The 14504-nt window shown below is 39.7% G+C and overlaps 1 protein-coding gene across 1 annotated transcript in view; it reads right to left on the bottom strand.

Annotated features, from left to right (window-relative positions):
* EMC2 (ER membrane protein complex subunit 2) overlaps nt 1–14504 on the bottom strand; it is a 235768-nt gene that overhangs the window by 44490 nt on the left and 176774 nt on the right. Inside the window, exons 9-10 of the mRNA XM_029591902.1 lie at nt 11212–11322; nt 10432–10536 (exon numbers count right to left, since the gene is read on the bottom strand). Of these exons, the coding sequence (XP_029447762.1) occupies nt 10432–10536; nt 11212–11322 (216 nt within the window). The remainder of the gene's footprint in view (nt 1–10431; nt 10537–11211; nt 11323–14504) is intronic.

The following is a 14504-nucleotide window of genomic DNA, read 5'->3' as shown; positions in this document are numbered from 1 at the left end:
ACATAATGGATTCTAGACAAAAGATATCTCCATAAGAACAAGAGAAATATATAACAATTATCAAAGCTGAAAATCTATCATCATAATAATCAGCACAAAAGCAAAATGCAATTATGACTATGATGGTAATCACATCAAGATAAATAATGCCCAACAAAAGAACCATGGATTAGTTTGGAAGATCAGGTAACCAAGTGAACAGAAGATTCATGCGCATCTATGTAGTTTAGCAGTTCCTCTGGTTCATCAAAGGTTTTTGTTGAATTAAAATGTGTGTTCTTCATTCTGGCAGGATATAATAAACCATATCTGCCTCCGAGGTCACTCAGCTGTGGTCTGAGATTCAAAAATAGCTTCTGTTTTGAAGCAGTCAACTTAGTAAGATCGGGTACAAATAACATCTTGAGGCCTTTATGTGAGATGGAGCCTTTCTTTGGGGACATGGATAATGTCAGCACTTGTGAGTACCACAGAAGCTTGGTCACAATCGGTCTAGGATAACGATTACTCTGTAGAGGCCTTCGCGACACTCGGTGAGCGTGCTCAATTTCAAAGGGCGGTGTAAATGGTATCTCCAAGCAGCATGGGCTGAAGGCAGTCAAAAAAGAAATCATGTCCATATTTTTCCCTTCGGTAAGCCAAATATGCAGAGATTATTGCAGTGATTTTGGTTGGACAAACGATCAATGTCACGCTGCAGGATCACAATCTTAGAAACTGAGCTTTGAAGCTGCGTGATGGCCGACTCTGATTCATCAATATGATGTTCTAGTAATTCCAGCCTCAAATGAAATGCACCAGCCTTTGTTGATAGCTCTGTAATCTCAGCTTGATCACATTCTTTGCCTCTGTATTGATGCGGAGCATATCTTTAAGTTGCAATATCTACATGAGAATGGGGTCAGCTGTTGCATATATTTTATTAGGAGGCTGCTTCTCCATAATGAGAGGATCTTGTTTGGATCTTTTCAAGCCAAACGTGAGGGCAAAAGTTAGGTCTATTTTGCTAGATTTAGTGCCTGACATGTTTATCTCTTGAATGGAGGAGCTTGGTGTATATCATAAAAATAACATAGGGATAAGATATCAGTTGAAATGCTAGTAAGAAAGGAGAAGTTCAAACATCAGGTGGCCATTCCTCTTGGAGTTTTGAGTGCACCCTCCCCTAACTCATATCTGATTTCCATAAGAGATTTCCCCAAAACCCAAGCTCAGAAGACAGGGAGGGTGGCTTTGGATTGGGGATATTGTTAAGTACACAGCTTGCAGAATGGCCCTGTGAACCGCTGTACTTACCCCGACCCCACTAAAGACCGGCCCCAGATGCATTGGTGTCATCCTGCACCTGGGACACTACCATGCTACTTCTGCCCTGGCTATCCTAAGGTGCGCAGACATGTACAGCTTCCCCTCTTAAAGGGCCCGTCGCAGGAAAGTCCCCACAGTGACTTTTTAATGTTGTCATCCAGCCCTTAAATATAAAGGTACTTCGGACTTCTTTCCAGTGCCTCAGCAACGGGTCTTCTGCCTTGTAGTGCGTGTTGCTAATGTTTTTGATTTCTGCATTCCTGTGCCTTATTTGCAAGCCTGGTTATCCAGCCTCTCCTTATCCTGCCTTATCTTACAGCCTTGCCCTTGTCCAGCCTGGTCTTCTCCAGCCTTCCTTGTCTTGCCTTGCCCTGTCAGGTTTGTCCAGTGTCTTCTGTATGTCTGCGTCTCCCTTGGCCTAATTCTTTGAATCTTGAACAAGACTGCCTGATGCCTGGACCTGACCACTCTTGTTAGCTGCCTGCCCTGACCTGTTCCTGACTCCATTAGTCTGCTGCCTGCCTTGACCCCAGAGTGTTTTTGGACTTTAGTTACCTTTACCGCCCTAGAGACCCATCTAAGTCCTGCCAACCATCAGAACCCAAGGGATCAATCTGCGGTGGAGGTGGCTGGTAAAGATGAAGCTCCAGAATGTCCTGCTACAGGGTTCATCCTTGAGGCTGCATCAACTATGCCGAAGCACAAAGGGCTCACACCACCGCTACCTTTCACATGTTCTATATATACAAGACGTTTTAGGAATTAGATCAGTTATGGTTATAGCTGCAGTATCTAACAGGAAATGTGTTGCATTAAGTATAATTTTAGTCATGAAGAGGCCAATGAAATACAGTGTGATAACATTTATAATAGGCAAAGTCATTTATTGTATGATAAACACAATCAAAGATGCACCTTAAGACTGAATGTTATATAAGAAACACTAACTAAACTCAAATACACATAGTAAAGAATACTAATGATTTATTTATTTATTTAGAAGGGTTTTTTTTATACCGGTATTTGGTTAATACCATCATATCGGTTTACAATGTAAAAAGTTAAATTAACTAATAACAATACAATAATATAAAAACAAAATATAAAATCTATGATTTACTTAAAAACAACTGCTGTAGCAAAATTGTACATTTAGGAATTTGAGTCAAACGTCAGTTGGTATCATTTAATGTCTGTGTTTCATGTTTGGCATCCAAAGCCTGACAGAAGAGCCGGGGTAGTCCTACGTTTCTCAGAGCTATTCTGGGAGATAATTTCAGAGGGCAGATGCTGCTCCTGAAAAAGCTATGATTAAGGTTTCTGTACTTTTTATTTCTTTTCATGATGGAATTGCCAGAGAAGATCTGAGTGAGGATCTTAGTGGTCTGGATGACATGAACACCGATAGTCTTTCATGCAAGTAGATAGGTCCATCACCTATTAGCACCCTGAACAACAGCGTTAGTGTTTTGAATTTTATTCTGTACAGTAAGGCTAACCAGTGTAGATTCTGAACAGCAGGTGTGATGTGGTCATGCTTTTTGCCCTTGTATCAGTTGTGCAGAAGAATTTTGTATTATCTGAAGCTTGTGAAGGGCATTGTCTGTTAGATCCTTGTACAGTGTACTACAATAATCCAGCCATGTGTTTACCATGACACATAGAACTGTGAGTAGTGTCTTCTCAATGAGTGGGCACAGATTTCTCAAATTTTGTAGTTCTGAGTCCTGTATGACTCCAATGTTGTTGACATGTGTTTTTAATGGGAGCTTATAGGTTCCGAAAGGGATATTTAGGTTCAGAATTTGTCTATATTTGTTTGTACTCAAAGAATATCTGTTTTGTTGGGATTCAGGTGAAGTTTGTTTTATTTTGTTCTTCTGAATGAATGCTTTATTTATATTCTGCTTTAGTGAATTTTAAAATCATATAAGCATTACTGCAACACACTTCTGCTTGGGCTACCCGCCTCCTCCACCAAACCACTTCAATTGCTGCAAAACGCCGCAGCCAGGATCTTTACAAACTCTCGTCGCACAGACCACATCACACCGATTCTAGAAATACTACACTGGCTACCCATCCATCATAGAATACTCTTCAAGACACTAACCATCATTCACAAAACCATCTACCAGCAATCCTCACTACAACTTACCATCCCTCTCGAACTCCACTCTTCATCAAGGCCTATTAGATCGGCATACAGAAGCTCTCTCCAAGTGCCCCCTAGCAAATCCTCTATTCACAACTCCATTGAGAAACGAGCACTATCCACCGCTGGTCTGCATCACTGGAATTCACTCCCACCAGATCTACGCCATGAACAATGCCATCCCACCTTCAGAAAAAAACTGAAAACTTGGCTGTTCGCTCGAGCTTTTCGCTGAAGAAGTCCTACCACAACCTGCTCTGACTTCTCTCCTCACTAGTACCGCCCCCCGCCTCTGTCCCTGCCCCCCCCCCACAGTTGTACATATTCAGATCCAGAGGTCTTCCAATACAGACCCCACTCCTTTAAAGTCCCCTCTCGAAGGAACTGTTTTTGCTAGAATTTGCTCTTTCCAAATTACCTGTTAAACATGTCTTGCTAGAATTACCTGTTAAACATGTCTCGCTCAAATTTGCTCTCCCAAATTACCTGTTAAACAAGCACGATGTTAACGGAATATGTTTTTTACTATTTAAACAACAGCTCTCTGCTTCTACCTCTCGAGTTAAAACTGTTTCTAATCTATCCCTCCTCTTCTAACGGCCATGTTCTACATTCCCTGTTTTATTGTAACTTTTTGCTCTCTTTGTTAATTGGTTCTACCCTAATTGTATTGTAAACCGGTTCGATAAGACTTGTTCTTGAGAATCGGTATATTAAAAGAACTTAAATAAAAATAAAAAATAAATACAGTACCTCTTTACTTAACTTTCCTTCACCGTCTTTATCAAAATTCTTTAATGGGTCAGTAAAGAAAGAAATTGGGACTATGATTATAAAAGCTGGAGGACTTGATCAATCTTGAGTTACAGTGAAGTCCAGGAATATGAGTCCCATTTAAAAATCTTTAAATAGTAGATGTTTTACAATATACTGGTGAATGTTTTGTGTGGTAAATTTTACACAATAAATTTCTATTAGATTGTAACTAGGGAATAGAAAGCTGTTGATTACCCCATACTGATTTCAAAATGAGTTTTCTAACCAGCATGACAATTCCCATTACTAATCAGCTTGATTTAACATAATGGATTTACTGGTTAAGGTTGGTGCTTTTGTCAGTGAAAAAACAGAGATCTTTAATTTACCTGCACTAAACTTTTTTTTTTCCACAGAAAGCACTAGCCATAATTTGCTGATAGTAAAGCAGTCTATTCTCTGGCTAAATGTTAACATTTAAACACTCAATAAATTTTCTGTGTAATGGTTCTAATCTTCAAATACCACTGTTGTCTTGCACATTTAAGTCTTTGATTTATGATATGGCCCTTCTCAATTGTAATTAACTTCATTTAGAAAACTTCTCATGACCTTGTAAGAAAGATTAAGTAATCAGACAGAGGTAACATCACAGCAGCAACAGGTTTAAGGAGTTGTTAACCTGCTTTTGACCCCTATGCTGTGGTATGGTGATAGGATTCTTTCAGTTCCTACCTGTTAGCTTGCCAAACTGTTTAAATCTGGATTTAATATAATAAAGTTGAATAGAAAATAAGGAACTGCTTTTATCACTACTAACCTAATTCTTTTACAGTATGTGAATTTTACACTTGGCATGTATGTTCATGGTAGGTGTAATCCACCTTTTAAACAGTTAGGTTCCCATAACTGTCCACCATGATAAAATCCTTTGAAGAGTGTCAGGGATTTCTTATTATTTCCATTCCCTAGCTGATAAACTCAGCTATGCCTGGACTCAAAGAGAACAAAATGTCTTTCTTCTTGTCCTCCCTTTCCTAAGCAAACAGGAATGGGCCTAATCAGATGCTTAGGGAGTTCCAATTCCTTGAGAAAAATAACACAAACCCTAAACTTCTGCATGGACATTTATATGAAATCATGGGAACTTGAAAGCAACAGGGTCAAAATGTAAAGCACTGTAGCAAAAAAAGAAAATTTGCATCTTTGGGGAAAAATATTAATTTTAACAATTCATCAGAAGCTAATACAGGTTCACTGATGCTTGTTCTATTTCAGGAATCTAGTATAAAGCTTCATAACAATGTTAATATAAAAAGGATTGCCTCAAATACAAGTTTCATTTTTTATTTAAGGATGACTGAATTAATATGGACATCCACAAGAACTAAAAAAAAAAAAAAAATCAACCTCTGTGTCAAATTAGATCAAGTTAAACTTTCATGTTTAAATCTATCACATTTAATTTTCCTTGACAAGAAATTATTTTGTGTATTTCCAGCACCATGTGAAAATCCAACTGATTAATCACGGATCCTATTCTTTGAAGAAAATCTCATAATTCAATTTCTATTTCCCAAATGGTTTGTAACAGAATCACCTATGCAATTATATTTAACATATAGATCACCAACACTAAAGACCTCAAGAAGCATTTATCTGGAAATTTCCTGTTAGTGAGATCACATTAGAAGTTCTTCAGGAGCATTAATCAAATTTGCTTGCCTATCCTGAAGTGCTTCTAGCACTGAATGTGCTAAACCAAGTACCTCACTGAAAAGGCAGATGTAGCCATATTTTATTTTCATGTTAAGAGAAAGCAAAATAAAATGAAGTTGCTGTTTTCAATTTTTCTGGCCTACATGTATATGATAAGAATGTCACAGAATTTGATTCATCATGAACTGAATTTAATCCCACTTAATAGAATGGAGTCCCACAGCTTTTATAAACTTCATTGCGAAGAATGATATGAGCAAGCAACATTGCAAGCAGCTGGGATCGTACTAGAGCAGCGCTTCTCAACCGGTGTTTCGCGACACACCAGTGTGTCACGTGCTCCCGGTCTCTCCCGCTGCTCTTCCTTTCCTGCTGCCATTGCCGCCGGGCTATCAGCACGTTCAAGCCTAGTGGGAACGGGAGCGGTGCAAGAAGAAGCTGTGGCACCTGCAGCTGGCCTTTTCTTCTTCCCGCGCCTGCCCCCCCCCCCCCCGCCCCGTGACCCAGAACAGGAAGTGCGTGGGAAGGAGAAAGAGCCATGCCGCGTGGACAATTACCAGCAGCGGTAGCAGCATCAGCCCCTGTGTAATCGAAGCAGCTGGTAATCGGGAAAGGGGACAGCAGCATGAGCCTCCCGCGGCCGATGGGATTCTTCTTTTTTTGGCCTGCTGGGGCTGGAGGAGGAGGCTGCTGTAGCTACCATTTGTGCTCGGGGGGGGGGGGGGTGGAGGAAGTGAATAAGAGAGAGAAGCAGCCAGCCAGCTTGTTTGTAAGTGAGAGAATGTGTGTGTGATTGAGAGGCTGTGTGTAAGTGAGAGAATGTATTTGATTGAGAGCATGTGTGTGATTGAGAGAAACTGGTCAGAGAGCTGATGTGTGTGTATATGTGACAGACAGTGAAAGTGACTGCTCAGGGAGATGACCGATATGTATGTGAGAGTGTGAGACATTGGTCAGGGAGGTGACTGTTGTGTGTTTGTGTGTGAGAGAGAGAGAGAGAAAAAGCATGGAAGTGAGAAATCTGGGTATGTGAGAAAGCATGGGAGTAAGAAGCCTGGTGTTGTTGGGGTGTGTGTGAAAGAAAGCTTGGGAGTGAGAAGCCTGATTATGTGAGAGAGAGCATGGGAGTGGGAAGCCTGTGTGTGTGCATGCATGAGAGAGAGTCTGGTTGGTAAGGTGATGGTGTGTGTGAGAGAAAGAGACTGGTGTGTGTGAATGTGAGAGAAGGAATGTGATTCAGGGAATGAGAAGCCTGTGCACGTGGAGAGCGAGCATGGAAATGAGAGAGAGACTGGTGTGTGTTTATGTGTAACAGAGAGAAAGTGATTATGGGAATGAGAAGCCTGTGCATGTGAAGAGTGAGCATGGGAGTGAGAAACCTGAGTGTGTGTGAGACACAGCATGAGAGTGAGAAGCCTGTATATCTGAAAGAGACATGGGAGTGGGAAGCCTGTGTGTGCATGTGTGTGTATATGCATGAGAGATCGGGTGATTGGTGTGTGTTTGTGTGTGTGTGTGTGTGAGAGAAAGAAAGTGATTATGGGAATGAGAAGCCTGTGCATGTGGAGAGAACAAACATGGGAGTGAGAGACTGGTGAGTGTGTGTGTGTGTGTGTGAGTCAGAGAAAGTGATTATGAGAGTGAGAAGCCCACATATGTAAGTAGAACACAGGAGTGGGAAGCCTGTGTGTGTATGGCATGAGAGAAACTGTTCAGGAAGGTGACTGGTGTGTGTGTCAAAGACTGGTATGTGAGAGACAGAAACTGGTCATGAGGGCATGACTGGTATGGTGTGTGTGTGTGAGAGACATGGGCCCTAAGGAAGAGGACCATGAGTATAGAGCTTAGCTGCTACTGCTGCTTCTGGTGTGTGCTACGGCCTGCATGGAAGAGGAGTAGGAGAGCTGCTGGAGGGGGTAAGTAAAGGTGGCTTTTTAAGTTTATTTTTCTTGATTGACTACCATTTAAATTATTTAACATTATGTGATGTCTGCTTTTTTGAAATATTTTATTGTTGTTTGGAGAATTTGTAATAGTTTTTATGAGTTTTTAATTGTTGGATGTTATTCTGTTCATAGCTGATTTGTAACATTTATTCTGCTTATTAGTATAGTTTTACAATTATTTCTGTGTGGGGATCTATAGCCGCTTGCTAGTTCTGTTTTCCTAATAAGAGGTGTATTGGTTTTTCAGGGCCTGATTTAATATTTGAAGTGTTGCCTTTTCATAGATAGGGTTGCTCCTGTTTGAGTGTATTCCATAATACAGGTGTAACTGTGTGCGGATTAGTTTATGTGCATTACTACAGATCCTGGGAGTATGTTAGGTTGGTTCTGTGTCTGTTACCGAGATGAGATAATTTACTAGCATGTAAGCGTTTGTGTCAGTCTTATTTGTTGTGTTTTCTCAAGAGGACATGCATTGGTGGTAATCGCTGTCTTTTCATAAGTAGGGCTATTGAGCCTGGAAGTAGAAGGAGTTTGAGTTGCTGTTACTGAGATGACACCAGAACAAGAATATCTTTTTTGTAGGGTGAGTAGTATGGGGAATGTCATAATTCTGCTTTACATCCATTATTGTGGGTCAGGGGGGTTCCCATGGATGCAAATTGTACTTTTACATCTAGCCCCATGATGATCATGGGTCACTGTGTCATGTATGTGAGAACCATCTGTCAGGTGTGTCCCAATAGAAAAAAGGTTGAGAACCACTGTACTAGAGCACCGCGATCCTAGCAGAAGGGTTGCACTTTAGGGAAGGATACAATTGGTGTGGGCGAAAGAGAAGGGGCACTTTCGGCCATTTTCTTTGGCACCAGAGTGAGAGTGGGAAGCCAACTTGAGGATCCCAACACATTTTTTTATGTACTATAGGAGGGAGCTCCACATACCGCGTATTCAGCGGCACAGTCCACAATTTGAAGAATGACAGCTGCCATTGTGTAACGTAGGTATCGCACTTCCTTTAGCCAATGTTAAGTGAAATAGCGTTCAATAACTTAAAGATGTCTTTATACTTGCTCTTCATAGAATCTACATTCCAAGAGTCTCTCTTTAAGGAACCAGCCCCTGATGAAGGAGCCAGTCTCCGAAACATCTGGATGTCGGCTTTGACAGACTGAATATAAGATAAGTGACAGTAATGGCACGTTGACTACCATCATTATAATAATTTGGATGTGGACATTTCAAAGAGCATCACTGAGGTACCTAATGATTTAGAAGCCTTGTTTCAGGCTCATAGACACGATAGCTGAATTATTGAGCAGCATCGTATGAAGGTACACTCAGCATCACATATTTCAAATCAGACATCGATTTAACAGGTCTTATATTGTTCTGATTTTATATCAGCGCACGCATGTGCACATGAATGCCCTCTCACGTGCATAAGTGGGGGGGATTTCGGTAGATGTGAATGGCAATACGATAGGCCTGAATCCCTCCAGTAAAGGAGCAGACTTCCAAAAGCCCCTTCCTAACCTGCCTCCCTTTTAACAAAATAGCTCCAACCGCTAAACCCCTGCTAACTACCCTAGATTTTTTTTGTTTTCATACTTACCCGCATTAATGGCGCTGTCCCAGCCCTCCCATGCCCAGACCCCGCCCCTTTTGCAAAACTCCTTCACAACATGCGTACCAGGAGCTACACACGTGGCTGCAGGCTTCTGAAGATCCGAGAGGCATGCATGCAGCCCAGCCATGCACGAATCTCCTCTTTTCGCCGCACGTAGGGCTTTGAAAATTAGCCCTTTATATTTTAAGTTATCCAGTCATGTAGTCAGATAACATTAGACTTGTTCTCATGCAGGCCTAAGTCATCCAGCTAATTTAGCCTAACACAGATGAAAACTGGTAAATTTAAACAAATCCCTTAGGCCAGGGGTGGGCAAGTCCAGTCCTCGAGGGCTGCAAACCAGTCGGGTTTTCAGGATACCCCTAATGAATATGCATGAAATAGATTTGCATACAACTGAGGCAGTGTGTATGCAGGTCTCTCTCATGCATAGTCATTAAGGATATCCTGAAAACCCGACTGGTTTGCAGCCCTCAAGGACCGGAATTGCCCACCCCTGCCTTAGGCCCTCCCCAGAATTCCTCTTTTTTGTCCAGCTAGATTTTAGCTGGATAATGACTTATCTAGCTAAAATCTAGCTGGGTAAGTGCCCCAATATTTAAAAAGTTGGCATTTAGCCAGATAACATGTAAGTTATCACGCTAAATGGCTTTGAATATTAACCCCTATACTTTTAACTTAAGACCTATAAATATGTTATTAACACAAAAACAAAATAAAATGCAATCTAAAACATCATCACAAAAATCAATTTAAAATATCACAAGTAAATGGAGTCAGATTTATTAAATACATTGCAAATATGTAGGTAGATTCAATCTTTTTCTGGCTGTATCATGTATGGGCAAAAATATATAAAATACAATGAGACATATTAAAAATATAATCAAGTATTTTTAAAAGATTGAAAAGAATACCTGATAAGCTCTATTGATTTGGCTGGCTGCCCAAGTAGCATACTTCATATTATCCTTTTTCAATTTTGCACTTGCTTTAGGATTGGAAGCAATATGGCTTGCAGACTAAAAACATGAAAGAGTGAAAATCATAACAATATTTTACCTAATATCTATGAGATCGATATTCAAAATGTTCGCATCTGGAGTTAGCGAGACAACAATTCTCCCCATTCACTAACTAAATCTGAACCAGATAAAAAGAGGCAGCCAGAGGGCACCTGCCACTTGCCAATATCTTAAAAAACTGTTGGGCCAAGTGGTGCTTATTCTCCCCCAACCCAAACCCTTACTTTTCTAAAACTGTGGCCAAAACTCCACTCTCCAATATGTGTCCCCAAAGCAGAGAAGGAGGAGGAGAAACTCTTACTTCCTCCCGCTCTGCTAAATACTTAGTTCTGGTATAGCTGAAAGGTGACAGCATTTAACTATTTTTAGTCACTTTACTCCCAGGTAAAGCAGTAATCTACAGTCATAACTTAGTAAATTAGTGGATAGCACATAACATTATATAAGGACAAGCCATCTTATATTTTTGAAAAAAATAAAAACAATGGAGTTTATAGCCAATTGACTTGCTTGGATGCTACAGAAAAAAATATAGAACAAGAGCAAACAAAAGAGTGCAAGAATTCAGCAAGAACTTCAGGTATGTGGATGTGCATATGTAAAAGAGTCTGAGAATGAATTACAGGAATTACATTTTAAAAATGAAGAAACCATGGATGCACCACAACTTACCATGTAAAGTCCATACAGAGCTCTCATGTTTCGGTTGTTTAGTTTCAAAGCTTGTGCAAAGTACTTCCTTGATAGTTCGAGATTTTCAAGTCCACCTTGTGTGTACTTGACCTAATAAAAGTTTAGATTAATCAAATCACTTTATTTTACTAGTTTTAAATACAACTGTGTTTTATTGTTGTAGAAACAGAAATAACCTGTATTAAGAAATGAAGAGCGCTTTACAAGGTTGTGAAGACCAATTCAAATACTGCACCTTGCCAAATGTTACAATTTAAACAAAAGTCGCTAAATTGGATGTAGAAGTAGGCAATCAAAAATTTAAAAACATCCAAAATTTTTTGCAAATATTTCAATAAATGCAGCAAACGTGTTAAATACATACTATTAATCTGAAAAAAGGACCCTCATACCTATCAGTAACAGGCCAGATTACGGCCACGAGCTTAATGTAGCAAAATATAATAATCGGTCTTCAGGGGTTTTTTTTATCTCTACAATTGTAAGTGGACAACCCACTTACAACCCACTTGTAGTGAAAGCCACCTCATCTGGACAACCCACTTACAACACACCTGTAGGGAAAGCCTCCCGCGTGGATGCACTAATTCTTTAGTTCATGCATTACTGATATCTAAACACATAAACATTGGTCACTGTTCAGCTCATCATTTATTTTTAGTTATCTCCACATGAATCCACGTTATTTGACAGCCCACCTGTTTGATTGTTCCACTTGTGGATGCATTAATTCTTTAGCCCATGCATTACTCATAACCAGGCACATAAACATTGGTCCCTGATACCTGTATATCCCAAATTAACACATCATTTATTCTTAATTATTCTCTACATGTTTCACGTATCATAACGAGTTACTGTTGTCTTTACATATATATTTTATACTATTCTATTTATTTTATTTCAAGTTAGTTATTTACACCATTATCTATTTTATTACATGTTATTTACTATATAGATTCTCGTCATTTGATGAGTCACTGTTGTTTATTTAATATTTATTCTCATGTTCTGAAACTCCGTTTATTGTAACGCCTCACCGCGATTGTTTTGTTTTATGTAAACCGACCTGATTTGATATTTGTATCGAGAACGTCGGTATATAAAAATGCTAAATAAATAAATAAATAAATATCAATCACATTTGATATAATACATAAATATAATAATTTCCAGAAAATATTAAACATTCATAAACATTCATAATTCCTTTCTATTCTTCACTCAAGGAATAATTGGATAGAACAGTTTCAGACCCAATTTGATAGTTTTAGGTCTGATATTAAAGGGTTTAAGAAACCAATGTTTCAGTGGGAACAATCAAACTATACCAAGGGTAATAGTATTTTTCCTCTTCCTCCAATGAGTCTTCTGAGGAGGAAAGGAAGATATTTGATGGACAGCCAATGAAATCGGTATCTTTTATATAACCTTTAGTGATACTTCAGATACTGGCAATGAGTTGACGTATTGGGAGTTAAGAAAAACTGGAATCAACAGAAGAGGGTATCGCAATACCAAACAGACTCTGCTGATTTTTCTGTTTTTAACATATCCTCATGAAAGTGGACTAGAGATGGACTGAGTGTCTTGAATAAAGGATTAACATTTACTCCATCTGCTGTATAAGATCCTTATACTAAGTTTTTTCGATGATTAAAAATTGCAAAAATACTTCTCGGTGAAGTCTGATATTACATCTCGGCCTAAATTTCAGGCCGATACAGTAAACCTCGCGGGAAAGCGAACGCATGCTCTCCCGGCGCGCACACAGGCCACTCTCCTGTGCACACGATTCACTAAATTAATTTATTTAAATTAGGGCCCGCGGGAAAAAGAGGCGCTAGGGACACTAGCACGTCCCTAGTGCCTCTTTTTAGACAGGCAGCTGTCAGCGGGTTTGACAGCCGACGCTCAATTTTGCCGGCGTCGGTTCTCGAGCCCGCTGACAGCCACGGGTTCGTAAACTGGACACCAGCAAAATTGACCATCCGGTTTTCAACCCGCTAGCCACGGGCCGATTTCACATTTTTTTTTTAAAACTTTTTGTAACTTTCGGGACCTCCGACTTAATATCGCCATGATATTAAGTCGGAGGGTGCACAGAAAAGCAGTTTTTACTGCTTTTCAGTGTCCTTTCCCAGTGCCCGGAGAAATTAACGCCTACCTTTGGGTAGGCGCTAATTTTTGAAAGTAAAATGTATGGCTTGGCTGCACATTTTACTTACTGAATTGCACGGAAATACCTAATAGGGCCATCAACATGCATCTGCATGTTGCGGGTGCTATTAGGTTCGGGGGGTTGAACGCGCATTTTGGACGTGTTATTACCCCTTACTGAATAAGGGGTAAAGCTAGCGCGTCAAACGCGCGTCCAAATGCCGGCTAACAGTGCGCTCCGTCTGTATTATATCGGCCTGCTTGTTAGGTAATCTAAGTAGTTGCCTCCCGACTCTCCAAATCCTTTTATCTTTGTTTTTGAGAATTTAGTTTAGCAGAATTTAGCTGTTAGAACAATCAGTGGCACAGTTTAAAAAAATCTTACAAGGAGTGAGCGAGCAGCAACTAAGGAACTGAGGTGTGATTCATCATTAGTTATAAAACCAGCTGATAAGGGTGGGGAGATCGTGGTCATGGATAAGCAACAGTATATCATGGAAGCCTTATGCCAAATGGGAAATATTGTTTTTTTCATCCTTTGGTTGAATTGGCTGCATCTCCACAGGCAAAAATTTATGATGTATTAAAAAAAGTCATTTACAAAACCTAATTGATAAGTTGCTTGACTATTTATATGAAAAATATCCAGTAGTAACAGTTTTTTTAAGTTGTTCCAAAAAAACATCAATCTCTTGTAGTGCCACCAGGACACTTAATTGTATCAGGCATTGGTTCATTGTTTGAATTTATATCAAAATATACTGATAGTATTTTACAGTCATTGGTGGGCCATATATCATCACACATAAGAGACTTATGATTTTATCAAAAATCTAGAAGAAATTACTGAAGTTGAACCTGGCTGGTGGTTGGTAACAGCGGACATTGATGTGCTGTACACAAATATAATCACAGGACACTGCATTGTCCATTATTGAAGAAGCTTTGTGCCAGGAACAAGTGCCTTTCCAACACAGACAGCTTTTAGGGCAATCAGCATCTATAGTCTTTAAAAAGAGGTTGGGGTTTTTTTATGTTTAATGATATGTTGTACAATAAATTAAAGGCATTCTGATGGGGTCTTCAATGGCTCCATCGGTAGCCTGTTTAAT

Source organism: Rhinatrema bivittatum, chromosome 2 (assembly GCF_901001135.1).
Source record: "Rhinatrema bivittatum chromosome 2, aRhiBiv1.1, whole genome shotgun sequence".
Classification (NCBI taxonomy): Eukaryota; Metazoa; Chordata; class Amphibia; order Gymnophiona; family Rhinatrematidae; genus Rhinatrema; species Rhinatrema bivittatum.
This window is presented reverse-complemented; position numbering and strand designations above follow the sequence as displayed.